The 25959-nt window shown below is 42.0% G+C and overlaps 1 protein-coding gene across 2 annotated transcripts in view; it reads right to left on the reverse strand.

Annotated features, from left to right (window-relative positions):
* TTC39B (tetratricopeptide repeat domain 39B) overlaps positions 1-25959 on the reverse strand; it is a 164764-nt gene that overhangs the window by 102835 nt on the left and 35970 nt on the right. For both annotated transcript variants that reach the window (XM_066368200.1, XM_066368199.1), the window contains exon 2: positions 21290-21324. In XM_066368200.1, the coding sequence (XP_066224297.1) occupies positions 21290-21324 (35 nt within the window). The remainder of the gene's footprint in view (positions 1-21289; positions 21325-25959) is intronic.

Here is a 25959-nt window from a genome sequence, read left to right on the forward strand (position 1 = left end):
TCAAAGGGGAGCTACAGCACACTTATAAATATGTGAGCCCTGGTCTGGCAAAGGTCAGGGTTTCTCAAGGAAGGAAAAGAGAACGGCAAGGCCAACTGCAAAATTATCAGTACAGTATATTCCACACATATATTTTCTCATTAACATAAATATCTTTTATCTAATACTCTTTTTCCTACATCAAAATAAACTTTAAATCCAGCTATATTTTTTGTGAATAATGTGCAGTATGTCAGAGAATTTATCTAACTTGTATTTGAACAAAATCTTTGAGAAATTACAAAAGGTAGGTGCCCAAGTAATTTCAGATATCCCTTATGAGTTAACACATATTTCCAAGGGTTCTTCAACCTGTAATGAACTTAGCCATGCTCAGAATCTCATAACAGCTAAAAGATTCCTATGAGAATGTTGAAAGAAATACACATAACAATTTGACATGGATTTTAGACATGAACATCTTAAAGAAAAAAAAACCACACCAAACATCCAAATAATTTATGCAGATTCCCTGCCCTCGTGTAGCAGAAACATAACTCCCCCCACCCCAAGAAAAGTATCTTGACAATGGAAAAGCCTGAGATGCACAATCTCTGCCAGGTGATCAAGACCTACATCAACAATGATAAACCATCTTGATAGTATACACCCTTGACATGTGATGAAAATGGCACTTTATCTTTCTGCTCTGTCCCTCAAAAACCTATAACCCAGACTTACCATAGAAAAACATCAGACAAAATCCATTAAAAGAACACCCCACAAAATATCTTAGTACTCCTCAAAACTTTCAAAAAGGGAAAAAAAAAAAGCCTGATAGAAACTGTCATAACCAACTAGGTAAAAAAATAAGGAAATCTGAATAGTATATAAACTTTAGTTAGTGATAAGGTATTAATATTGGTTCATTAAATATAATAAATTATGATACTAATGTATGATGTTGATAACAGGGAAAACTGGATATCGGTAACTCACTGTACTATCCTCTCAACTTTCTGTAAATCTAAAACTGTTCCAGCCCTGGCTGGTTGGGTCAGTCGGTTAGAGTGTCATCTGCATATGCCAAGGTTGCGGGTTCGATCCCCAGTATGGGTACATACAAGAATCAACAAATGAATGCATAAATAATCAGAACAATAATTTCTTTCACTTCTCTCTTTCTCCCTCTCTCTGGAACCTATCCATGTCAACTTATATCAGAAAAGAGGCTCTACTGGTATAATTAAGAATTTTGAATGGAGAGATTATCCTGAATTATCTAGGTAGGCCCTACATGCAATCAATTACAAGCATCCTAATAACAAGGAGGCACAGAGAAAGCAAAAGGTGATGGGTCCACAGTTGTCAACTCAAGGACCATCTCATTTCATCTATAATCCACTCCTAGGGTATTTGGAATCATACTTTATACATTCTAACTTATTTCTACCTCTAAATATTTTAGTATATACTTCTTAGAAATGAAGATCTTCTCTTAACATAATTACCATACAGATATCAAGGTTGGGAAATTAACATCGATATAGAACTATTATCTAGTCTATGTATCAAATATGCATCATTTGAAAATATAATGTTGCTGCTGGCTTCGAAGTCAGAGGAAGGGGCCATGAGCCAAGGAATGCAAAGTACAGCGCTAGAGGCTGGAAATCAAAAAGAAAATAGATTCTCTCCTAGAATCTTCCAAGGAAGCGTGGTCATGGGACACCTTGGTTCTGATTCAGTGAAACCCATTTCAGACTTCTGGCCTCCAGAACGTAAGAGAACGCATGTGTGTTGCCCTAGCCACCAGGTACGTGGAAATCTGCACAGCAGCCACAGAGCACCAGGGCAGCAGTCATACTGACCTGCGTTTCTTCTCTTCAGTTACCTAAATATATCCTTTTCCCGATTTGTTCTTCCCTTTCTTGATCTGTCTTTCCGGTATTAATCCTCTTTCATAGATGCTCAAGTTTTTTTCTAGCTAATTGTCTTTTAACTGGATTTACAAGGGTGTTGTTAAAATGGTCAAAACCATTCATCTCTTTTCCAGTTAGTGTCAGGCCTAATACATAATTTCCAGCCCAAAGAATACAGAATTATTTGCCTTAGTTGGCTTTTAATATTTAAGCAATAAAATCTTTACTATTTTTCCTTTATTACTGAAAAACCATGCAAAGCCACACATCTCCACACGTGTCCCTCCACCCTACAGCCCCGAGACCAACACTAACACCAAGATGTGGCTGAATAACAGTGCTCAGGAGGGGACTGGAGACTTCCCGCATACCCACTCGCTCCCTTTCTCAAGCCTCTCCCCTCAGACTAACTTAACACCTGATGTGGAAAATATGCTCAACAAACATTTGTTAAACCATGCAAAGTACACATGCTGACCTTATCCCTCGGCTGATGAGGTAGGTCTCAGAAACAGGGAAATGGCCAAGGATAATAGGTACTCTTGTATCTCAAATAGATGTTAACTTGACAAAATCTTTTCTTTTTTACTATGTTTTTACTTTTATTTTTTTTAATGCTTTATATCTTGAGGTAGCCATTGTGAGACTGCATGAAAATAACTCTATCAAAATTTCTTGTACCTTGAGAGGAATAGTGCCTTTACAAAAACAGCAATGCTCCCAAGATGACATTGTACTCTATTAATTGGTGTACATATTATTGTACATTTAAACCTGCTTATACTTTGCAGTTTTAAAAAATGCATTCAAATAAAAACTTTCATGAAGACATGTTACAAAATAATTATACTATTTTAAGTTCTACTGAAAATATATGTAGCCAAACAATACAGTTGTACTGAGACAATGAGAATGTTCTTTCAAAATATATATATATATATATATGCTTTTAATAGTTGACCATGAAATTCGTTTTCTTGTAGTAAATACACAGAATTATTTCAATCAAAGCAAACAATGCATTTTGGTCTAGCTTCTTCTTAATTGGCACCAAATTCTTTTTCTTAAAAATGAATTTAGCCCTGGCCGGTTGGCTCAGCGGTAGAGCGTCGGCCTAGCGTGCGGAGGACCCGGGTTCGATTCTCGGCCAGGGCACATAGGAGAAGCGCCCATTTGCTTCTCCACCCCTCCGCCGCGCTTTCCTCTCTGTCTCTCTCTTCCCCTCCCGCAGCCAAGGCTCCACTGGAGCAAAGATGGCCCGGGCACTGGGGATGGCTCTGTGGCCTCTGCCCCAGGCGCTAGAGTGGCTCTGGTCGCAACATGGCGACGCCCAGGATGGGCAGAGCATCGCCCCCTGGTGGGCAGAGCGTCGCCCCATGGTGGGCGTGCCGGGTGGATCCCGGTCGGGCGCATGCGGGAGTCTGTCTGACTGTCTCTCCCTGTTTCCAGCTTCAGAAAAAAAAAAAAAAACGCAAAAAAAAAAAAAAATGAATTTATTGATTTTAGAGAGAAAGGAAAGGAGAGAAACAAAACATTGATCTGTTCCTGTATGTGACCGGACCAGGGATTGAACCTGCAATCTTTACATTGTGGGACAATGTTCTAAACAATTGAGCTATCTGGCCAGGGCCAAATCTTTAAATGGCAAAGAATCTCTTAAATCATTGGGGGATTTGATGCAGAACTTTATATAAAGTTATACACATAAAATTTTTTAACTGCATAAAAATAAAGTCAAACAGGTAGAAAACTTTCTTACATGCCAAAATAAATAGAAACCATAGCTTATAACTTGTATTGCTTGTGGGGGAGACCAAACTACGCCTATCCCTCTAAAAAGATTAATTAATCAGAATTACATGGAGCCTTAACAGTTTGAGTTCTAGTTATAACATTCTGCTTATAGGCAATTAAAAAAAAATACTCCTTGCTGGCTTGAATACTTTCACTCTGGACAATGAAAGTAAAATAAGTAACATAAAAATTACTTTACATAAAAATAAAAGTCATACATAAACCCCCAAATACCACTTCACTTTTAAGCATTTCAGAGCCCTTAGATTTGTTAGAGGCTATTAAGTCTTGAGGTTATTTATTAAATTAAATGCATGTGATACATGCTACTGAATTACACATTATTCATAAATGTACCTAACCCAAATATCACTCCATCTTTGAGAAGTTCTGCCCATGATGTTCTCCAAATATGATGACACAAATAAGGGAGAGCAGGAAGAAGGGGAGAGAGCAGAGAGATTGATCCATTTTCAAAGTATAACCAATGGAGAAGTTTGACATAGTTCTAAAGACAAAGCTCCCAAGTACTGTCTGCTTTTTGGAAGTTTCATTATTCATTTTGGGCTATTTTTATTAAGAGATAGATAAAGGTATCACAAAAAAAGGCAAAAACAATGGTAGAAAGTTAAAAAATAAAAAAAGGCAGTGAAGCTCACTATGTCCTTTGAGACTCTGACAGCTTATTTACATAAACTTCAGATAAAAAGTGAGTCAGCCCTTAGTTGAGAAATAGTAAAGGAGACACCCAAAATCCTGAATAGTGTTTACTAGGCCCAAACAAATGAACATTACCTAATTATGTATGTATTCGGGTTGATTAGCACAACTAGCTGTAACATCATTTTTTTTAACATACACATCCCAAAAGATCCTTTATCTCACTCTCCCTCTGAACAATCACAGCATTACGACTGTGCCCTATACTTAATAAGCAATACTTAATAAGTAATAAATGATTGAATTTTTTTAATGTACCACAAATTCTTGTAATCTACCATTTTTCCTTTTTTAATTTTTATTTTTAACTTATTGTGTTGATATGGTTTCAAATGTCCCACTCAACCTAAAGCCCTCTGCCCCCCGCACAGCGCCCTCCATGCCCCATGCAAAGTCTCTTTCCATTCCTATTTTACCCGTCTGCCCCCTACCCCTACCTCCATCCCCCCTGTTCTGGGAATTGCTACCATGTTGTCTCTATCTGTGTGTTATGTATATATAGCGTGGCTAATCCCTTCACCTTTTTTGATCCCATCCCTTCTTTTTTTTTTTTTATATTTATTCATTTTAGAGAGGAGGGAGGGAGGGAGAGAGAGAGAGAAAGGGGGAGGAGCAGAAAGCATCAACTCCCATATATGCCTTGACCAGACAAGTGCAGGGTTTTGAACTGGCAACCTCAGTGTTCCCAGGTCGACGCTTTATCCACTGTGCTACCAGAGGTCAGGCGATCCCATCCCTTCTTAACCCTTTGATTACTCATCTATATTTTCTGAGCAGTGCATTCATTCAATGAATCCAAATATATACTGAGGACCTACTATGTGCTGAGCACGGTGCTTGGATGCAGGATACACCATGAGCAGCACAGACAAGTCTCATCCCCAAGGAACTTAAAGCCCAAAAGAATAGATGGTCAAAAAACAAATAACAATTAACTACAACATGAGAAATGCAGTGAACGAAGTGGGAGCCAAGATGGAGAAATGAAAGAGGAATAACTTATTTAGGAGGAGTCATTAAGAAGGGTGGGAGAGCCTAACCAGAGTGGTACAGTGGATAGAGCATTGGCCTGGGACACAGAGGACTCAAGTTCAAAGCCCCGAGGTCATCGGCTGGGGCACAGGCTCACCAGCTTGAGCACAGGTTCACCAGCATGAGCATGTGATCATTGACATGACCCCGTGTTCACGGGCTTGAGCCCAAGGTCACTGGCTTGAGCAAGAGGTTATTAGCTTGGCCAGAGCCCCTTAGTCAAGGCACTTGAGAAAACAATGAGTGAGAAACTAAGGTGCTGCAACTATGAATTGATGCTTCTCATCTCTCTTCCCACCTGTCTCTCTTTCTCTCTCTCTCTCTCTCTCACACACACTAAAAAAGAGAGACCTACCTTTTACATTTACATACTAAACTACAGATTAAAATGATGCATATTTGATATATAGACCAGATAATAGTTCTATATCAATGTTAATTCCCCAACCTTGATATCTGTATGGTAATTATGTTCAGAGAAGACCTTCATTTTTAAGAAGTACATACTAAAATATTTAGAGGTAGAAATAAGTTAGAATGTATAAAATATGATTCCAAATACCCTAGGGGTGGATTATAGATGAAATGAGATAGTCCTTGAGTTGACAACTGTGGAAGATGAGTAATGAATACACAGGAATTTAGTTTAGTACCCTTGCTACTTTTTGTATATATTTATAATGTTTCACATTAAAATTCTTTTAACATAAGATAACTTTGGCTGCTGTGTGAAGAATGAGTAGGGTACAGTTGGGAATGTGAAAGGAGAGAGAACAAATGAAGCAAGAAAATACACTAGGGACCTGTGGTGGCGCAGTGGATAAAGCATCGACCTGGAACGCTGAGGTCACCAGTTCAAAACCCTGCACTTGCCTGGTCAAGACACATATGGGAGTTGATGCTTCCTGTTCCTCCCCCCTTTCTCTCTCTTTCTCCCCCCCCCCCACACAAACACACTCTCTCTAAAATGAATAAATAGGCCCTGGCCGGTTGGCTCAGTGGTAGAGCGTTGGCCTGGTGCGCGGGGGACCCGGGTTCGATTCCCAGCCAGGGCACATAGGAGAAGCGCCCATTTGCTTCTCCACCCACCCCTCCTTCCTCTCTGTCTCTCTCTTCCCCTCCCGCAGCCGAGGCTCCATTGGAGCAAAGATGGCCCGGGCGCTGGGGATGGCTCCTTGGCCTCTGCCCCAGGCGCTAGAGTGGCTCTGGTCTCGGCAGAGCGACGCCCCGAAGGGGCAGAGCATCGCCCCCTGGTGGGCAGAGCGTCCCCCCTGGTGGGCAGAGCGTCCCCCCTGGTGGGCGTGCCGGGTGGATCCCGGTCGATCCCGGTCAGGCGCATGCGGGAGTCTGTCTGTCTCTCCCCGTTTCCAGCTTCAGAAAATTACAAAAAAAAAAAAAAAATTTTTTTTAAATTTAAAATGAATAAATAAAAATAAAAAAATACTTTAAAAAAAAAACTTATTAAAAAAAAGAAAATACACTAGGCTGCTCTTAAAGTAATCGCGGCAAAGGCCCTGGCCAGGTAGCTCAGTTGGTTAAAACATCTCGATAAATGTCAAGGTTGCACATTCAATTCTGGTCAAGATACATGAAAGACTCAACCACTGAAAGGATAAATAAGTGGAAAAATAAAAATCAATGGTTCTCTTTCTCTCTCTTCCTCTCTCTCTAAAATCAATAAAAAAAATTTTTACTAGAGTAATCCAGGCAAAATCTAAAAGTACCTGGAGTTAATTTGTAATAGGGGAGAAAGAAAAGAGAACTGTATTTCCCTTTACTATATTTCACTATGACACAAGAGTTTTCATCATGTAATATCCCTAAAACCAGAATATATCTTAAAATGCCAGCAACTTTGACTGATCTGGATCAAAGTGAAGTTCTTGGGGAAAGGATCTCCATACCGATTACCTGAGAGAGCCACAAAAGTGATTCACTTGCCTGACCAGGTCGTGGCGCAGTGGATAGAGCGTCGGACTGGGATGCGGAAGACCCAGGTTCGAGACCCCGAGGTCCCCAGCTTGAACGCGGGCTCATCTGGTTTGAGCAAAAAGCCCACCAGCTTGGACCGAAGGTTACTGGCCCCAGCAAGGGGTTACTTGGTCTGCCGAAGGCCCGCGGTCAAGGCATATATGAGAAAGCAATCAATGAACAACTAAGGTGTTACAACGTGCAACGAAAAACTAATAATTGATGCTTCTCATCTCTCTCCGTTCCTGTCTGTCTGTCCCTGTCTGTCCCTCTCTCTGACTCACTGTCTCTGTAAAAAATAAATATAAATTTAAAAAATTAAAAAAAAAAAAAAAAAAAGTGATTCACTTAACATTCAATAACTTGCTTAAAGCTATGTGGGCCACAATGGTAACTAAGATTCAAACCATAAACCTGCTTCTAATTCAAAATTTTAGAATGTTAAAAAGTTAAATATAGGCTTCCTATAGGACCCATCAATTCTCTCCTAGACATGCGTGCTAGAGAATTGCAAATATATATCCACAAAAAGACATGTGCACAATTATTTGCAGAAGCATTCTTCACAGTAGCCAAAAACGGGAAACAACCTGAATGTCCAGGAACCTATGAATCAATAAGCAAAATGTGGTATGTCCACATATTCGAATATTATTCAGCCATAAGAAGGAATAAAGTTCTGACACATTGTACAACGTGGATGAACCTTGAAAGCCAGACACAAAAGAACACAAATGTCTCTATCTTTATGAAATGTCTGTAGTGACTGAAATTAGATTAGTGGTTGTGTAGGGGTGAGGGTGGAAAAAGAAAGTGACTGTAAAGGGACACAGGTTTCTTTTTCAGGCGATAAAAAGTTTTAAAATTAGACTGTAGTGATGGTTGTATAATTCTGTAAATATACTAAACTTCAATGAATTATAAACTTATAACAGGGATTTTAAGGGCTATAAATTAATGCTATATATATAGCATTATTATATATATAAATTATAATAAATATAATTTTATATATATAAAAATTCTCAGGGCAGAAAATCTCCTGAGAGGTTTCTTCCCTCCACTTAGTACCAAGATTGAAATATACAAGCTTTCTTTCTTTTTTTTTTTTCTTTTTTCTGAAGTTGGAAACGGGGAGGCAGTGAGACAGACTCCCGCATGTGCCCGACCAGGATCCACCCGGCATGCCCACCAGGGGGCGATGCTCTGCCCATCTTGGGGCGTCGCTCTGCAGCAACCAGAGCCATTCTAGCACCTGAGGCAGAGGCCACAGAGCCATCCTCAGCGCCCGGGCAAACCCCACTCCAACGGAGCCCCGGCTGCGGGAGGGGAAGAGAGAGACAGAGAGGAAGGAGAGGGGGAGGGGTGGAGAAGCAGATGGGCACTTCTCCTGTGTGCCCTGGCCAGGAATTGAACCCGGGACTCCCGCACGCCAGGCCGACGCTCTACCACTGAGCCAACCGGCCAGGGCCTATACAAGCTTTCTTTCTGTGTCTTCCTGCATGACAGTTTGATTTCCCCTTCTCTTATGAAAGGACTCCTAAAACATTCTCCATTGTGTTTTAGCTTTCTTAGTGGTATATGAGATAACACTGTCAATGGCACTTTTTTAAAAAGTCAGGTTGGCCCTGACCGGTTGGCTCAGTGGTAGAGCGTCGGCCTGGCGTGTGGGAGTCCCGGGTTCGATTCCCAGCCAGGGCACACAGGAGAAGCGCCCATCTGCTTCTCCACCCCTCCCCCTCTCCTTCTTCTCTGTCTCTCTCTTCCCCTCCCGCAGCCAAGGCTCCATTGGAGCAAAGTTGGCCCGGGCGCTGAGGATGGCTCCGTGGCCTCTGCCTCAGGCGCTAGAATGGCTCTGATTGCAACAGAGCAATGCCCTATAGGGGCAGAGCATTGCCCCCTGGTGGGCATGCCCGGTGGATCCCGGTCAGGCACATGCGGGAGTCTGTCTGACTGCCTCCCCGTTTCCAGCTTCAGAAAAATACAAAAAAAAAAAGTCAGGTTGGGGGTGAGGGAGGGGCTGTGAAGAGGGTCTCTCGTCAAACCTAAGCAACATTTGAATTACATAGAGAGGGAAGCTGGCCCCCCCCCAAAGTTTTTTTTTCAGAGAAAAATGAAAATAAATCCACTCTGCCAGTAGTTACTCTTCATGATTTAACCAGTATGAAGAAAAATATTAACTAGATATTTTTCAACTATCATTTGCTGATTTTCACTCTAAATAAACTTAAAACAGGACAAACTATTATATCATAAATAATTGATCTAAGCTGATGAGGGGGTGGAACTGGCCTTAGAAGCTTTATCACATTATAATCTACAATATATGGTCCACAATAGAAGGTATGAAGAAGGACAAAGTCCATGAGAAATGTTATACAGTACTACAAAATATTTTTACTTTCATTGTAAGCTTTTTACCACCTGGCTCAAAATGTCACCTTATCACTTTTTTCAACTTCTAGAGGTAAAAGACAAGTTCACCATAGTTCTTGCTCAAAAAACACATTCATCCCCATTGCATTCACACCACCTTGGGACTGAATTAAACAAATACAAATTTGCATGTTAGGTTAAATTCAAAAACTGGATAAGGTGCTACGGAACATGAGAGAGCACTGCTGAGAACATCAAACCTGTGTCTGCTCTACCAATCTTGGAACATAAATTCAACCTGTCTCCTCTGACTCTCTAAACCAGGGGTCCCCAAACTTTTTACACAGGGGGCCAGTTCACTGTCCCTCAGACCGTTGGAGGGCCGGACTATAAAAAAAACAACTATGAACAAATCCCTATGCACACTGCACATATCTTATTTTAAAGTAAAAAAACAAAACGGGAACAAATACAATATTTAAAATAAAGAACAAGTAAATTTAAATCAACAAACTGACCAGTATTTCAATGGGAACTATGCTCCTCTCACTGACCACCAATGAAAGAGGTGCCCCTTACAGAAGTGCAGTGGGGGCCGGATAAATGGCCTCAGGGGGCCGCATGTGGCCCGTGGGCCATAGTTTGGGGACTCCTGGTCTAAACCATCATAAAAAGGAAATCCTGATTAGTCTCCAACCAGGCCCATCAACTAATCAGATTTTTGTGTCATTGTCTACTGTGGTTTATATGGGAAAAGGTTCATTGAAAACACTCCTAAGTCACAATGATTCCAAGTGGGTAGCCCGCTTTCTCGACTCGATGAAGGCCAGGAATCCTGTGACATAACTTTACTCTTTCCACATATCCCAGGTAACCCTGGCACCCCACCAAAACCCAAAACCAATGCCAGCTGCTCCTCTATCCCAACCAGAAAGAGCTCTCTTTGGAACCCCTGAACATGTTCTTTATTCTTCATATGTCTATCACAGTTAGTTTCTAAACATACTTCATTTACACTTGCCAACACAGTCAGAAATGGGAGTTGTACACAAACACTGAGAAAGAAGGATACCCAGTCAATACAGCACCAAGAATTCCATGTCAGCATGGAGTTATTAAAACAAAAAGCAAAGGACACCTGACCAGGAGGTGGCACGATGAATAGAGTGTTGCCCTGGGGCACTGAGGAGGACCCAGGTTCAAAACTCTAAGGTTGCCCGGCTTGAGCGCAGGCTCACCTGGCTTGAGCACGGGATGCCTGGCTTGAGTGTGGGATCATAGACATGACTCTATGGTTGCTGGCTTCAGCCCAAAGATCAATGGCTTGAAGCCTAAGGTCATTGGCTTGAACCAAGGTCATTGGCTTGAGCCAAGGTCCTTGGCTTGAGCAAGGGGTCACTAGCTCTGTTGGAGCCCCCCATCAAGGCACATATGAAAAGCAATCAATGAACAACTGAAGTGCCACAACTATGAGTTGATAGTTCTTATCTCTCTCCCTTCATGTCTGTCTGTCCCTGTCTGTCTCTCTCTCTCTAAAAGAAGGGAGGGAGAGAAGGAGAAAAGGAAGAGAGGGAGGGAAGGAGAAAAGAAAGGGAGGGAGGGAGGGAGGGAGGGAGGGAAGGAGAAAAGGAAGGGAGGGAGGGAGGGAAGGAGGGAGGGAGGGAGAAAAGGAAGGAAGGGGGGAGGGAGGAAGGGAAGGAGAAAAGGAAGGGAGGGAGGGAGGGAGGGAGCAAGCAAAGGCCAACAGCACAGCTAATCTGGCAAATTTCTATAGTTCCTGAGATGGGTCTAATTTACAGGTCACCTCCTCTCCCCAGCAAGTCAGAAAATTCATAAAAATTTTTAATTTTAATAAAGGACAGGTTCATGTGTCACCATTTAAAGAAAAATCTCATTTTCCCTCAAGTTCTAAATGGTGGAGAAGTTTGTATGACCTATCAGAGTTTGCAAACCTAGCAACTTTCCAAAATACTCAGTTAAAATAACCTAGTGCTTACCACAAAGTTCAGAAGTAAAAAAAATTACGTCTGCAGTGGTAAATCCATTAAGCAGAATGAGACAGTAGGAAATAGTTTTGTTTTGTGGAAACAATTTAAGGCCTCCCTCATCTGTTAGTTCACATCTTTTCATTAGAAATTCAGGAGAAATTATTCCCAGTAAGAAATTAATCATTAGGTTGGTGAGAGGACCGTATCCGGCTACAGAGAAGTTGCAGCATAGCTATTTGCACTAGAAACACAAAACCAGAACATGTGGTTCAATGAGTGGAACGAAAGAGAACCCTGCTGAGCTGAGCAGCTAATGGATCACAAGGGGAATGTTGTGGCATCACAAGCTGAAGAGATGAAAAAGAAATACTGACAAACCCTGAAACTAGGTCAAACTAAAAATCCACAGAAAAACAATTCAAGAATTTTTTACAATGAATATGTACAGAGAACATACACAATTTTTAAAGAAAAACACTGAATAACAGACTATTTCTGCAACCTTTTTTTATTTCCAAAACTAGGTCACTAATGCCAAAGGCATCAACACAGGAAGGACACACTCTGTTGGGGCAAGAAGGGGAACCCCCCAGTGAGTTCTCCTGTGGATGAAGGGTATCTTACTAACTTTCAAAATAGGATTCTAAAATATTTGTGGTTATTCTGAAACTTTTTTTTTTAACATATGTGATACAATTCTCTACCTTTTTAAATGGAAATATACCAGGTATAATTTAATTTAACCTTTTCCCAGTGTCTCAGAGACAGCATCATGAACATGATTTTCTCAGTGGAGACTGACAGCGATTGGCGTGGGAGAAACAGTTAAAGTACCGATATTTGCTGAGCAAATATTATATGCCTTACTCCCATAATGGATCACATTTAAATCTCATTTTATCTTCCCAATAAATCTATGAGATGATGAAGAAACTGAGACCCAAGAGAAACTGGTCACAGGCCTCCCAGCCAGTAAATAGTGGCTGGACTGCAGCTCAAGTCCACCTGTCAAGTCCAAGGACCTGTCTCCAGGAAGGTACATCCAGTTGTGTGTACCTACATAAAATAAAACCATGTGGCTGTGGTACTGAGTTCTATGACTGTATGTCATTTTTTCTTTCACTGGCATTTTTGCCACTATCAACTAAATTGGCTTCTAAAACCACCCCCTCACCTTACGTCAAAACTCTGAAAAATTTATGCCACAAATAAAGAATCAGATCAGAATCAATTAGAAATAGCCTCTGGATGGAGGCCTCTACTGCAAGTAAAGAACAAGATTTTAGAGCATGGACACTAATATGTACACTGCTCACAAAAATTAGGGGATATTTTATCGTTTCATATTCATTTTAAAATATCCCCTAATTTTTGTGAGCAGTATACTTTGCCTGCCTTGGCTTTGGGCTCTATTTCAAATACGTGAGATTCTCTATTGGGTGAATGCTGCTATAACGTGTTGCCACAACCACCGTGAGGAAAGCACATACTAGGGACATTTTGGCATCACATAAAAAGAAATACAAAACTGTTCCTGAGATAAGTCTTAACAGACACAATAAAAAATGCACTCGGAAACCTAAAAGAGCAAGAAAATTTTAAAACCTTTGGTTTTTCAAACAGAGCAGAACAGGAAGTTAAAATCCAAAGACAGAAGACAATGTTGTCAACAGCAGATAAATACAGCCTAAGAGAGACTGAAAGAGGCGCTGAATGGGAAAGAGAATGTTAGGAAACTAGAAAGTGACAGAGCGTTAATGATACTGTTTTCAGAATAAGAAAAACTGTAACATGGTTGACATTAGACTAAAAGTAGCCAGGACACAAGAATTCTGCATTTTCAAGTTAAAGAAGCATTTCTGACAGTCACGAATCAAAAACATCTCCACCACAGGAGCCACTTTTTAATACTGTTCACCTAAAACCACTGAACAGAGTACCGTATTTCCTCATGTATAAGATGCACTTTTTTTTAAAAAACTTGAGGTCTAAAAACTGGGTGCGTGTTATACAGTGGTTGTAGATTTTTTTTTTTTACTTGCATTTGACGGTGATGAGAAATTGTATGAATTTTATGATGAATAAAATTTGAGTTTGCCTGAACAGGCAGTGGCACAGTGGATAAAGCATCAGACTAGGATACAAAGGACCCAGGTTCGAAGCCCTGAGGTCGCCACCTTGAGAGCAGGCTCATCTAGCTTGAGCGTAGGGTCACTGGCTTGAGTGTGCAATCATAGACATGACCCCATGGTTGCTGGCTTGAGCCCAAAGGTCACTGGCTTGAGCAAGAGGGGACTCACTCTGCTGTAGCCCCGCACCCACCCCGAGTCAAGGAACACAGGAGAAAACAATGAATGAACTAAGGAGCTGAAAGAACGAAAAATTGATACTTCTCATCTCTCTCTCTCTCTCCTTTCCTGTCTGTCTTTCCCTATCTGTCTCTCTCTCTGTCTCAGTCACAGGGAAAAAAAAACGAAAAAAAAAAAACTTGAGTTCAATAACTTTATATAATACATTTTTTTTTCAAATTTTGGGCCCCCAAATTAAGGTGCCTCTTAACATGGAAGCGTCTTATACATGGGGTAAATATACTCCAGTCATTTCTGTGCAAACATAGACAGATAAATCAAAGGAACAAAATAGGAAGTCCAGAAGGAGTGTTATTATTTTAATGAAATCATTTGATAAAGGAGATATCATACATAAATTTTCTTTCCTTCACAGATTTAGCAAATGATATTAGAAAAGTGGGTTAGCAAGTTAAGGATTTGCATGAGAAAGGCATCTAAATTAACTTCAGTTGGGTCAATTTCAGGAGTTAGTTTGTTTTTTAATTCAACTCTGTCCTTTACTGATTTTCTCCCTGCTGGATCCGACCATTTCTGAGAGCTGTGTTGAGGTCACCAGGAATGATAACAGGTTCATCGATTTCTTCTGGTAGTTCTATCAGTTTTTGTCTCATGTAGTCTGACGCTCTGCTGTTAGACACATACACACCAAGAACTGTTAAATCCTCTTGGAGAACTGTTCCTTCCATCATTAGGTAATGTCCTCCTTTATCCCTGATAACTTTTTTTACTTGGAATTCTGCTCTCTGAAGTTAATAGAGCTTACCTCCTGCTTTCTTTTGATTAGTGTTAGCAGGGTGTATTTTTCTCCACTCATTTACTGTTAATCTATATGTATATTTATATTTAAAGTAAGTTCCTTAGAGACAACCTATAGTTGGGTGGTGTTTTTGATCCACTCACAGTCTGTCTTTCAATTGACACATTTAGACCACTGACATTCAGAGTGATTATTGATACATTTGGATTACAAGTTTCTATTTGTTGCTGTTGTTCTTTGTTCCTATTTTTGTTTTCCACTCTTTTCCGGCCTTTTGTGATTTTAACTGAGCATTTTATATGATTCCATTTTCTCCCCTCTCTTAGTATATCAGTGATATTCATTTTTTTACCTTTTATAGTGGTTGCCCCAGTTTAAAATGCACATGTACAACTAATCCAAAACCAATTTCAAATATATGTATAATGCCACTTCACAGTGTGATTACACTGTAATAGCAAAATAATCCTAATTCCTCCTTCCCATCCCTAGCATCATTGCTGTCATTCATTTAATTAATATATAAACAGACATATACATATAAGATGCATATATGACTGGTTTTATTGTTGGTATTATTATTTTGAACAAACTGTTATTTGTTAAATTAAGAATAAGAAAAAGACTTTATTTTACTTTCATTTATTCCCTTTTCTTTTAATTAAATGAGAGGCAGGGAGGCCGGGAAGCAGAGAGACAGGCATGCACCCTGAATGGGATATACCGGGCAAGCCCTTACAGAGCGAAGTTCTGCCCATCTGGTGTAGCTGCTCTGTTGCTTGGCAACCGAGTATTTCAGCACCTGAGGAGAGGCTATGGAGCCATCCTCAGCACCCGGGGCCAACTCGCTTGAACCATTCCAGCAATGGCTGCAGGAGAGGAGCAGAGAGAGAGAGAGAAAGTGAGGAAGGAGGAAGAGGTGTGGAGAAGCAGATGGTCGCTTCTCCTGTGTGCCCTGACCAGGAATCAAACCCCGGACTCCTATATGCCGGGCCCACATTCTACCACTGAGCCAAATGGCCAGGGCCTCATTTATTCCCTCTTTGATGATCTTCCTTTCTTTATTGGATCCAAACTTCTGACTGATATTATTTACCTTCTCTCTAAAGAACTTTTTAGCCTGACCAGGCGATGGTGCAGTGGATAGAGCATCGGACTGGGATGCGGAGGACGCAGGTTTGAGACCCCGAGGTTGCCAGCTTGAGCGTGGGCTCATCTGGTTTGAGCAAAAAGCTCACCAGCTTGAACCCAAGGTCGCTGGCTCGAGCAAGGGGTTACTCGGTCTGCTGAAGGCCTGTGGTCAAGGCACATATGAGAAAGCAATCAATGAACTAAGGTGTCACAACGAAAAACTGATGATTGATGCTTCTCATCTCTCCGTTTCTGTCTGTCTGTCCCTATCTATCCCTCTCTCTGACTCTATCTGTAAAAAAAAAGAACTTTTTAAAGTATTTCTTCCAAGGCATGTGGTACTTGCAACAAGTTCCCTCAATTTTTGTTCACCTGAATAATTTCAGACTACAGAATTCTAAGTTGGTGTTTGTTTTATTTTGTTTCACAGTACTTTAAATATAAATATTTCCCTCTACTCCCTTCTGCTTGGTTTCTGAGGAGTTAGATGTAACTTTTTTTTTTAGTGAGAGAGACAGGAAGGAGAGAGATGAGAAGCATCAACTTGTTGTTGCAGTACCTTAGTTGTTCATTAATTGCTTCTCATATGTGCCTTGATGAGAGGCGGAACCTTCAGTCAAGCCAATGACCTTAGGCTTCAAGCCAGTGACCTTTGGGCTCAAGCCAGCAACCACACGATTCTGAACCTGGGACCTCAGTGTGCCAGGTCGATCCTCTATCCACTGTGCCACCACGGTCAGGCCTTGGATGTAATTCTTCTTAACTTCACTCCCCTACAGGTAAACTGAGGTTTTTTCCCCATGGTTTCTTTCAGTATTTTTTTTATTTTTGATTTTTTTTGTAGCCTGAACATGATATGCTGATATATAGGTTTTTTTTTAACACTTCTCTTGCTTGTTTTTTGAACTTCCTAGAGCTATAATAGCTATGATTTTTTTTAATCTGACATTAATTGGAGAAATTTTCAGTCATTATTGTTTCAAATATTTCTTCTGTTCCTTTCTCTCTGTCTTCTCCTCCCAGTGGTCCTATTACACACATATTACAGTTACTGCAGTTGTCCCACCGTAGATATTCTACTCTGTTTCTTCAGTCTTAGTTCTCTCTGCTTTTCAGTGTTTAAAGAGTTTATTGATATGTCCTCTAGCTTAGAGATTCTTTCCTCAGCCAAGCTCAGTCTACTAATAAGCCCACCAAAGGAAGGCATTCTTTATTTGTGTTAACAGTGTTATTTTTACCTCTAGCATTTCTTTTTGCTTCTCTCTTAGTATTTCCATCTCTCTGTTTACATTGCCCGTCTGTCCCTGAATGCTGTCCACATTATTAATTAGACCCCTCACCATATTACTCAAAGTTGTTTTAAATTCCCAGTCTGGTAATTCCAAACTCTTCCCATATCTGGTTTGGATATTTGCACTGTCTCTTCAAATTGTATTTCTTCCCTTGTGGTATACCATTTAGTTTTTCTTGCTAGCTGGACATGATGTACAGAGGAAAGAAAACTACTATAAATAGGCCTGTAGTCCGTAGTGGGGGGTGGGGGTGGAGAAAGTGTTCTATAGTCCTACGATTAGGTCTCAGTCATTTAGTGATCTGACGCCTCTGGACTGTGAACTACGTTAATTGTCAGTTTTTCTCTCCTCCCATTGGTGGGCAAGATGGCTACAGTGAGCTGAAGTTGGTTATTTCTCTTACCCAGGTCCGTTAGGCTCTGATAATACCCTAGCCGGTTAGATTCTCATTAACTAGTTTCCTCTGAGAACAAGCCTTGTTAAGAACAGTATACTCTAGCCTTGGCTGGTTGGCTCAGTGGTAGAGCGTCAGCCAGCATGTGGATGTCCGGGTTCAATTCCCGGTCAGGGCACAGAGGAGAAGCACCCATCTGCTTCTCCATCTCTCTCACATACTCTCTCTCCCCCTCTCCGTCTCTCCCTCCTTCTCTCCTCTCTTCCCCTCCTGCAGCCATGGCTCAATTAGAGCAAGTTGGCCCCAGGCACTGAGGATGGCTCCTTGGCCTCCACCTCAAGTGCTAAAAAACAGCTCCGGTTGCAACGGAGCAAGGGCCCCAGATGGGCAGAGCATCGCCCCCTAGTGGGCTTGCCTCGTGGATCCCAGTCAGGGCACATGCCCAAGTCTGTCTCTGCCTCCCCTCCTCCAACTAAATAAAAAAATTTTTTTTTTTAAAGAACAGTATATTCTATGATATTTCAAAGTGGTTCCTTTTTACTTCCCCTACTGGAAGCCTGAGGAGAGTTTTCTCCTATGCTTCAAATGGGAATATCTGGGCAAACTCCTGAAGGTAAGTTTCACAATACTACAGGCACACCCTCTGCGCTGTGACTATGTCTCCTTATGTCCCCCTGAAGTTTTTTTTAAAGTTTTATTTATTCATTTTAGAGAGGAAAGAGAGAGACAGAAGGGGGAAGGAGCAGGAAGCATCAACTCCCATATGTACCTTGACCAGGCAAGCCCAGGGTCTCGAACCAGCAACCTCAGTGTTCTAGGTTGACGCTTTATCCACTGTGCCACCACAGGCCAGGCTCCCCCTGAGGTTTTTAACTCTCCGAGTTGCCCACACTGAGCCTTCAACAATCCATCAGTCGCAGGTCAGGTATCCGACCCCAGCATTGGTTCCTGTGGCAGTTTCTAGAGCAGTGACTCCCTGTTCTCACCCTTCTCTCCAGCCCTGGTATCCTCTCCCCCCCCCTTTTTTGTGACAGTCAGAGAGTCAGAGAGAGGGACAGATAGGGACCAGACAGACCAGAAGGGAGAGAGATGAGAAGCATCAATTTTTCGTCACAGCACCTTAGTTGTTCATTGATTGTACAACTAAGGGAAAATACTTGTAACAATTATGACAAAATATTAAAGTGTATATATATTTTACACTTCATAAATATATGCAAAACACTGAGAAAAAAGTTAACAGAGGAAAGAAGAATAGTACTGATACAAAAGGAAAAGCAATGCACTAAACAAACAATGATAATAAACAAAATATTTTAAAACTAAGTCAATTAGGTATCTATCATTTAAGCAGCAAAACTTCAAATAATACCCAGCGATGCTAACACTACATCTTAAGCCACTTCACTTATACAGTACTCTAGTCACGTAAACTGATAAAAACTCTTCTGATAGTGCTGTGGACTGAACTGTGTGCCCCCAAATTCACATGTTGGAGCCCTAACCCCCAATGCGATGGTAGTTAGAGAGGACTTTGGGAGATAATTAGGTTTAGATGAGACCCTGAGAATCGGCCCTTTTGATGGGATTAATGCCCTTATAAAAAGAGATACCAGGCCCTGGCTGGTTGGCTCAGCGGTAGAGCGTCGGCCTGGCGTGCGGGGGACCCGGGTTCGATTCCCGGCCAGGGCACATAGGAGAAGCACCCATTTGCTTCTCCACCCCCACCCCCTCCTTCCTCTCTGTCTCTCTCTTCCCCTCCTGCAGCCAAGGCTCCATTGGAGCAAAGATGGCCCGGACGCTGGGGATGGCTCCTTGGCCTCTGCCCCAGGCGCTAGAGTGGCTCTGGTCGCAGCAGAGCGATGCCCCGGAGGGGCAGAGCATCGCCCCCTGATGGGCAGAGCATCGCCCCTGGTGGGCGTGCCGGGTGGATCCCCGGTCGGGCGCATGCGGGAGTCTGTCTGACTGTCTCTCCCCGTTTCCAGCTTCAGAAAAATACAAAAAAAAAAAGAGATACCAGAGAGCTAGTGTGTTTTCTCCCTCTCTCTCACATCTCTTTCCCTTTTTCCCAACAGTAGCCGTCTGCAAGCCAAAAACAGTGCTCTCACCAGAACCTGACCAAGACAGCACTCTGAGTCAGACTTCAAGCCTCCAGATAGGTGAGAACATAAAGTTCTGTTGTTTAAGCAGCACAGTCTGTGATATTTTTTATGGTAGCCTGAGAAAGGCAATTTGAGATAGAACATATAAAAAATAATACAAATATTCATCGCTTTTAATCCAGTAATTCTATATCTATAAAGCTAATCTTTGGTAATAATTCAAAAACATGACAAAGCTCTACACATGAAAAAATATTCATTACTTAGTTTTAAGTTTTAAACCAGTAACAATGGAGAAATGCGTAAATACTTGTGATGTTCCATCTCACCTAATATGTCATTTAAAAACATTACAAAACTGTGTAGGCTTATGGAAAATGCTTATAATAAAATTAAGTGAGAACCAAAAGCAAAAAACTACAATATGAAGTGAATCATGTAAGTAAATATGAGCAGCATGTACAGGAATCTTCCGGCTTTTCAAAAGTTCACCTTACACCACTTCACTTGTACAAAAGTATTGTTTTCACTAATGTTAAAGAAAGAAGAGAATTTTCACTTTTTAAAAAAAAAGGCAGAGTGAAATAGCATTCAGTGTCTGTTCTGCAGCGAGCCCTTCCAGAGGCGGCCTGCGCCCACAGCACCCAGAGCAGCCCCAGCGAGCCCTTCCGGAGGCGGCCTGCGCCCACGGCACCCACAGCAGCCCCGGCGAGCCCTTCCGGAGGCGGCATGCGCCCACGGCACCCAGAGCAGCCCCGGCGAGCCCTTCCGGAGGCGGCATGCGCCCACGGCACCCACAGCAGCCCCGGCGAGCCCTTCCGGAGGCGGCATGCGCCCACGGCACCCAGAGCAGCCCCGGCGAGCCCTTCCAGAGGCGGCATGCGCCCACGGCACCCAGAGCAGCCCCAGCGAGCTCCTTCCCCGGGAACCACACTTGGCCTCTCAGCACTGAGCTGTGTCTGGGATTCATTCTGTGTATTCCTTTTCTTACTATCTATCAGAGTTATTTTGGTGTTTAGTATATTTATGTGTTATTTTGTATGAACTGGTAGATTATTCTGGGGGTCTGGGCATGCTCAAAATGTTTTCCAACATAAATTAGTGGTAACTACTTCTTTGCTTTCTGCCATTTTGGCTTACAGAAGGCTCACAGGAAATCTCTACTTTCAGATAGTGGGGGAAACCTGTAAAAGGGCTAGGTACAAACAAAATTTAATCTGCTAGACAACTGTCTTTTCTTTTCTTTTAGTTTAGTTAATGTCATAAGGAATAATAATCAAAAATACAATATATTTGATAGTAACCTTAGATAGAGCCTTTCTTAAGCACAATCATATCCTAACTCTTGAATAACAGAAAAGTGACTTCCTTCTGACAGTGGTCACTAATCTCAAAAAAACAAAAATGAAATATTTACATCTTCCATAAGAAAGCCATCAATTTTTATTTACTACACACTTTTTATTATGTTACTACTTACGAAGAGATGATTTCCAAGGCATCTTCAAAAACGTCCTGAGGGGGAACAAAAAATACAGTAAGTTCCTCGAGAATAAGGAGTGTGAAAGGTAAACACGAATGTGAGTGTGAGTGTGAGTGTGTGTGCAGGGCAGTTTGGGTGGGATGCAGTAGAATCACCCAACTCTCACTAAAGAAATGTCTTTCAGAGAAATCAAGCATATGAATTTAAGTGAGGTTTAATTTTTTTTTAATCAGTAAAACTGGCCTTGGCCAGGTGGTTTAGTAGATAAAACATCGTACCAGAGCACCAAGGTTCGATCCTGGTAAGGGCACGTACGAGAAGCAATTAAGCAGTGCACAACTAAATGGAACAACCACGTGGAACAAGTTGATGGTTCTCCCTCTCTCTATCCCTCTCTCTCTCTCTCTCTTCCCTCCCTCTTCCTCTTTACCTCTTTCTTCCCCCCCCCCCTTACTTCCTTTCTCTCTCTTTCGCTTAAATCAATGGGGAGAAATGTTTTTAATTAAGACTGGTAAAATACTTGGCTAGCAATCAAAGTGGGGTTATCTAAAAGACTGTGACTTCTTTAACAGAGTTATCTTTCACTCCTCTGTCTCATTCATCCCAGATAGAGGATAAAACAAAAAACAGGATTTACCCACTTCAGTCTTCTCTTTCTCCAAAAGCTAGCCAAGTTAGCATCCTCTGGGCCTTTATTTCACACCTGACTTCAATAACCTCCTAGCTAGTCTTACTGCCACCAGCCTTTCCCCTAGTTTAATCTGTAAACCTGACATAGGACAGCCCTTAAGGAACATGCCAATGACCTGTTCAAAAGCTACAAGAGAAAAACTCAAATGCATACTTATATCCACTCACAAATCCATACATGTACCCCATACTCATACACACTGAGACACACCCACAATCTCACACATAAACTCAAAATCATACACACACTCATAATTCAAACATACACAGAGTTCCCTCATAGCTGCAAAAATCAAATCGAAGTTCTTCATCCTGGTATTTGGAAGCCACCATAACCTGGTCCGCTCGTCAGAGCATCCTTCTGTCACGTCCCTCCCACCTTCACCACAACCAAACACAGGGATTGTACCAGTTGCCCTACACCCACGCTGAGACCATTCATTCAATTCTTCACACAACAGCCATGGTTATTCTTTTCTTTCTCTTCTTTGAATAAGCACATACCATCCACTGCTTTATATCAATACCTAAGATCTTTCCACTGCACTGAAAATAAACCCACACTCCTTCCCATGACCTAGGGAACCCTGCTCTCCACCCACCTGCCCCTTCCTCACTCCATGTCAGACACAGGTCTGACCTTCTGTTCCTTGAACAAGCCAAACTCATCCCACACCTCTCCAAATTGTTCTCTTTTATAGAACGCTCCTCACTCATCCCTTTCCTGTGGCTGACTCACTCCCTCCTCCTGCTTTCAGCTCAAAAAGCCACCTCCTCAAGGACTGGCTCTGACAACCCTAATTAAAATTATTAAAAGTAGCTGTTTAGCCTGGCCAGGTAAGATAGCACAGTGGATAGAGCATCAGCCTGGGATGCAGAGGACCCAGGTTAGAAACCTCAAGGTCGCCGGCTTGAGTGCGGGCTCACCAGCTTGAGCGCAGTCGCCAGCTTAAGCATGGAATCATAGGCATGACCTCATGGCTGCTGGCTTGAGCCCAAGGTCACTGAATTAGCAAGGGGTCACTGGTTCAGCTAGAGGCCCCGGGTCAAGGCGCATATGAGAAAGCAATCAATGAACAACTAAGGTGCCACAACAAAGAATTGTTGCTTCTCATCTCTCTCCCTTCCTGCCTGTCTGTCCCGCTCTCTCTCTCACTTAAAAATAAATAAATAAATAAATAAATAAATAAATAAATAGCAGTTTTACTTATAGTTTTTCATCATCCGATTTATTTCATTCATAACCTTATCATAATCCCTAATCATCTTGTTTACTTGGCTACAATCTGTCTCCATCAGGGCAGGTTCTTATTTATCGTGTTCAAAGAAAACTTGCCAGGGCTTGACACAGAGTTGTGCACAATGAATATATGTTGCCTAGTGAATGAGTAAATTGAGCATAGACTGTCAGGGCACTGATCTTACCACCTTATTGAGAGCGACGATGTAGAAATGAGGAAACAGAAGTTTTCCCTTGGGTGGCCATTAAGTTTGAACAATGTTTAAACTACACTGCATTTTGCATTTAGGCATGACAGGAAAAACTTGTATAAATACTAAAAAGAAAAAATAATATGACAAATGGTGGCCAAACAGAATTTAGAATGGGGGATACCTGACCCCATAGTATTCATCTACATTAATACTATGTTCTGCAAGGGAAGCTGGTAGTTCTGTCTTATTCCCACTTTCCTGGAGCAACATCAGAAGCTCATCAAGTATCTGCCAGCAGAGAAGTGAACCAGTCCTGAAGTAAACGATCCTAAGCCAAAAATAAAAAGATGCTTCTCTAGCCTCTATAAAAATGTCTAAGTAAAAAAGAATCTTTTCTCCAAATCAAAAGTCTGAAGACGCTCTTGATGTCACAGCTTTGCCTTTTTGAATCACATGTCAGTGACCCACATGCCAGCACACAGGTTCTTGTGCAAAGGGTGTGGAGAAGAGGAGAGTCCGTCTTCCCGAAACCCAAATCCAGATGTGATGATCAGTTACCTATACCAGACACCTGCTCACAATCCTTCTGACATCACTATTAATCCCACTCCGGGGACCCTGACCAAGTAAGGAGCAATGTGAAGAACAGGCTCAAAAGGCTTCTGTGCATCCGTCCCCCTCCTTGCAAACCTCATCCCAGAGCAGGGCACACAGCAGACACTGAATACTGAGTGGACTTCAGAAAGGACAACTTAGGAAGCCAGCTCTCCACTTAAAAGAAGACCAGACTGACATTTACACTTAAACAAAAAATAAATCCATCACTACCCTCAGAAAAAATACGATTATCAAGAAATCATTTTTAATTAATTAGGTAATAGCTCTCCATTTTTTCATATGCAGAAGGTTCTCTAAATAAAGCATACTATACAAGGTGGTGACCATAGCCAACAACACTGCATTATGTATTTGAAAGTTACTAAGAGTAGATCTTAAAAGTTCTCACCACAGCCTGACCAGGTGGTGGCGTAGTGAATAGAGCATCAACCTGGGATTCTGAGAAACCTACATTTGAAACCCCAGGGTCATCAGATTGAATGTGGGATCATAGATATGACCCTATGGTTGCTGGCTTGAGCCCAAGGTCACTGGCTTACTCAAGGGGTCACTGGCTTGGCTGGAGTCCCCTGGTCAAGGCATGTATGAGAAGCAATCAATGAGCCTGACCAGGCAGTGGCACGGTGGACAGAGTGTCAGACTGGAGCACAGAGGACCCAGGTGAAAAACCTTAGGGTCGTTGGCTTGAACGCAGGCTCATCTGGCTTGAGCACAGGCTTACAAGCTTAAGCACAGGGTCGCTGGCTTGAGCATGGGATCATAGACATGACCCCATGGTTGCTGGCTTGAGTCCAAAGATGGCTGGCTTGAAGCCCAAGATTGCTGGCTTGAGTAAGGGGTCAATCAACAAACAACTAAGGTGCCACAACAAATAATTCATGCTTCTCATCTCTCTCCCTTCCTGTCTGTCCGTCTCTGTCTCTCTGTCTCTCTCTCTCTCTCTGAACAACTGAAGTGCTGCAACTACAAGTTGATGCTGCTCATCTCTCTCCCTTTCTGTCTCTCTACCTCTCTCCCTCCCTCCTTCTCTCTCTCTCTTAAAAAAAAAAAACTCGCCTGACCAGGCGGTGGCGCAGTGGATAGAGCGTCAGACTGGAATGCAGAGGACCCAGGTTCGAGACCCAGAGCTCGCCAGCTTGAGCACCCACCAGCTTGAACCCAAGGTCACTGGCTCCAGCAAGGGGTTACTCGGTCTGCTGAAGGCCTACAGTCAAGGCACATATGAGAAAGCAATCAATGAACAACTAAGGTGTTGCAACACGCAATGAAAAACTAATGATTGATGCTTCTCATCTCTCTCCGTTCCTGTCTGACCCTGTCTGTCCCTCTCTCTGACTCACTGTCTCTGTAAAAAATAAAAAATAAATAAATTAAAAACTCACCACAAAAAAAGAAAAGCTATAAATATGTGAGGTGATGGATGTGTTAACCCTATCATGTTAATCATTTTGTAATACATATCTCAAACCACGATGTGATACACCTTTAACTATACAATGTTTTATATTAATTATTGCAATAAAGCTAAGAAATTTTTTTAATTAAAAGATGTTCAAGTCTATTGTTTTTATTTATATGAAAATTAAATAGTAATGCAGAAAATCCCTGGAGGTCTAGGACATTAGTCTAACCAACTGGAGATGAAGAAGGACAAAAGGGAAGGAGGAACGGGGAGGGAGGGACGACTCTGTCTATGAAGACCAGATGAAAGGTGAAATTGTTCATTTTAAAAAGAGGAAAGAGCCTGACCAGGTGGTGGCGCAGTGGATAAAGCATTGGACTGGGATGTGGAGGACCCAGGTTCGAGACCCCGAGGTCACCAGCTTGAGCGCGGGCTCATCTGGTTTGAGCAAAGCTCACCAGCTCAGATCCAAGGTCACTGGCTTGAGCAAGGGGTTCCTCAGTCTGCTGTAGCCCCACAGTCA

The sequence above is a fragment of the Saccopteryx leptura genome, chromosome 2 (assembly GCF_036850995.1).
Source record: "Saccopteryx leptura isolate mSacLep1 chromosome 2, mSacLep1_pri_phased_curated, whole genome shotgun sequence".
NCBI classification, from domain to species: Eukaryota; Metazoa; Chordata; class Mammalia; order Chiroptera; family Emballonuridae; genus Saccopteryx; species Saccopteryx leptura.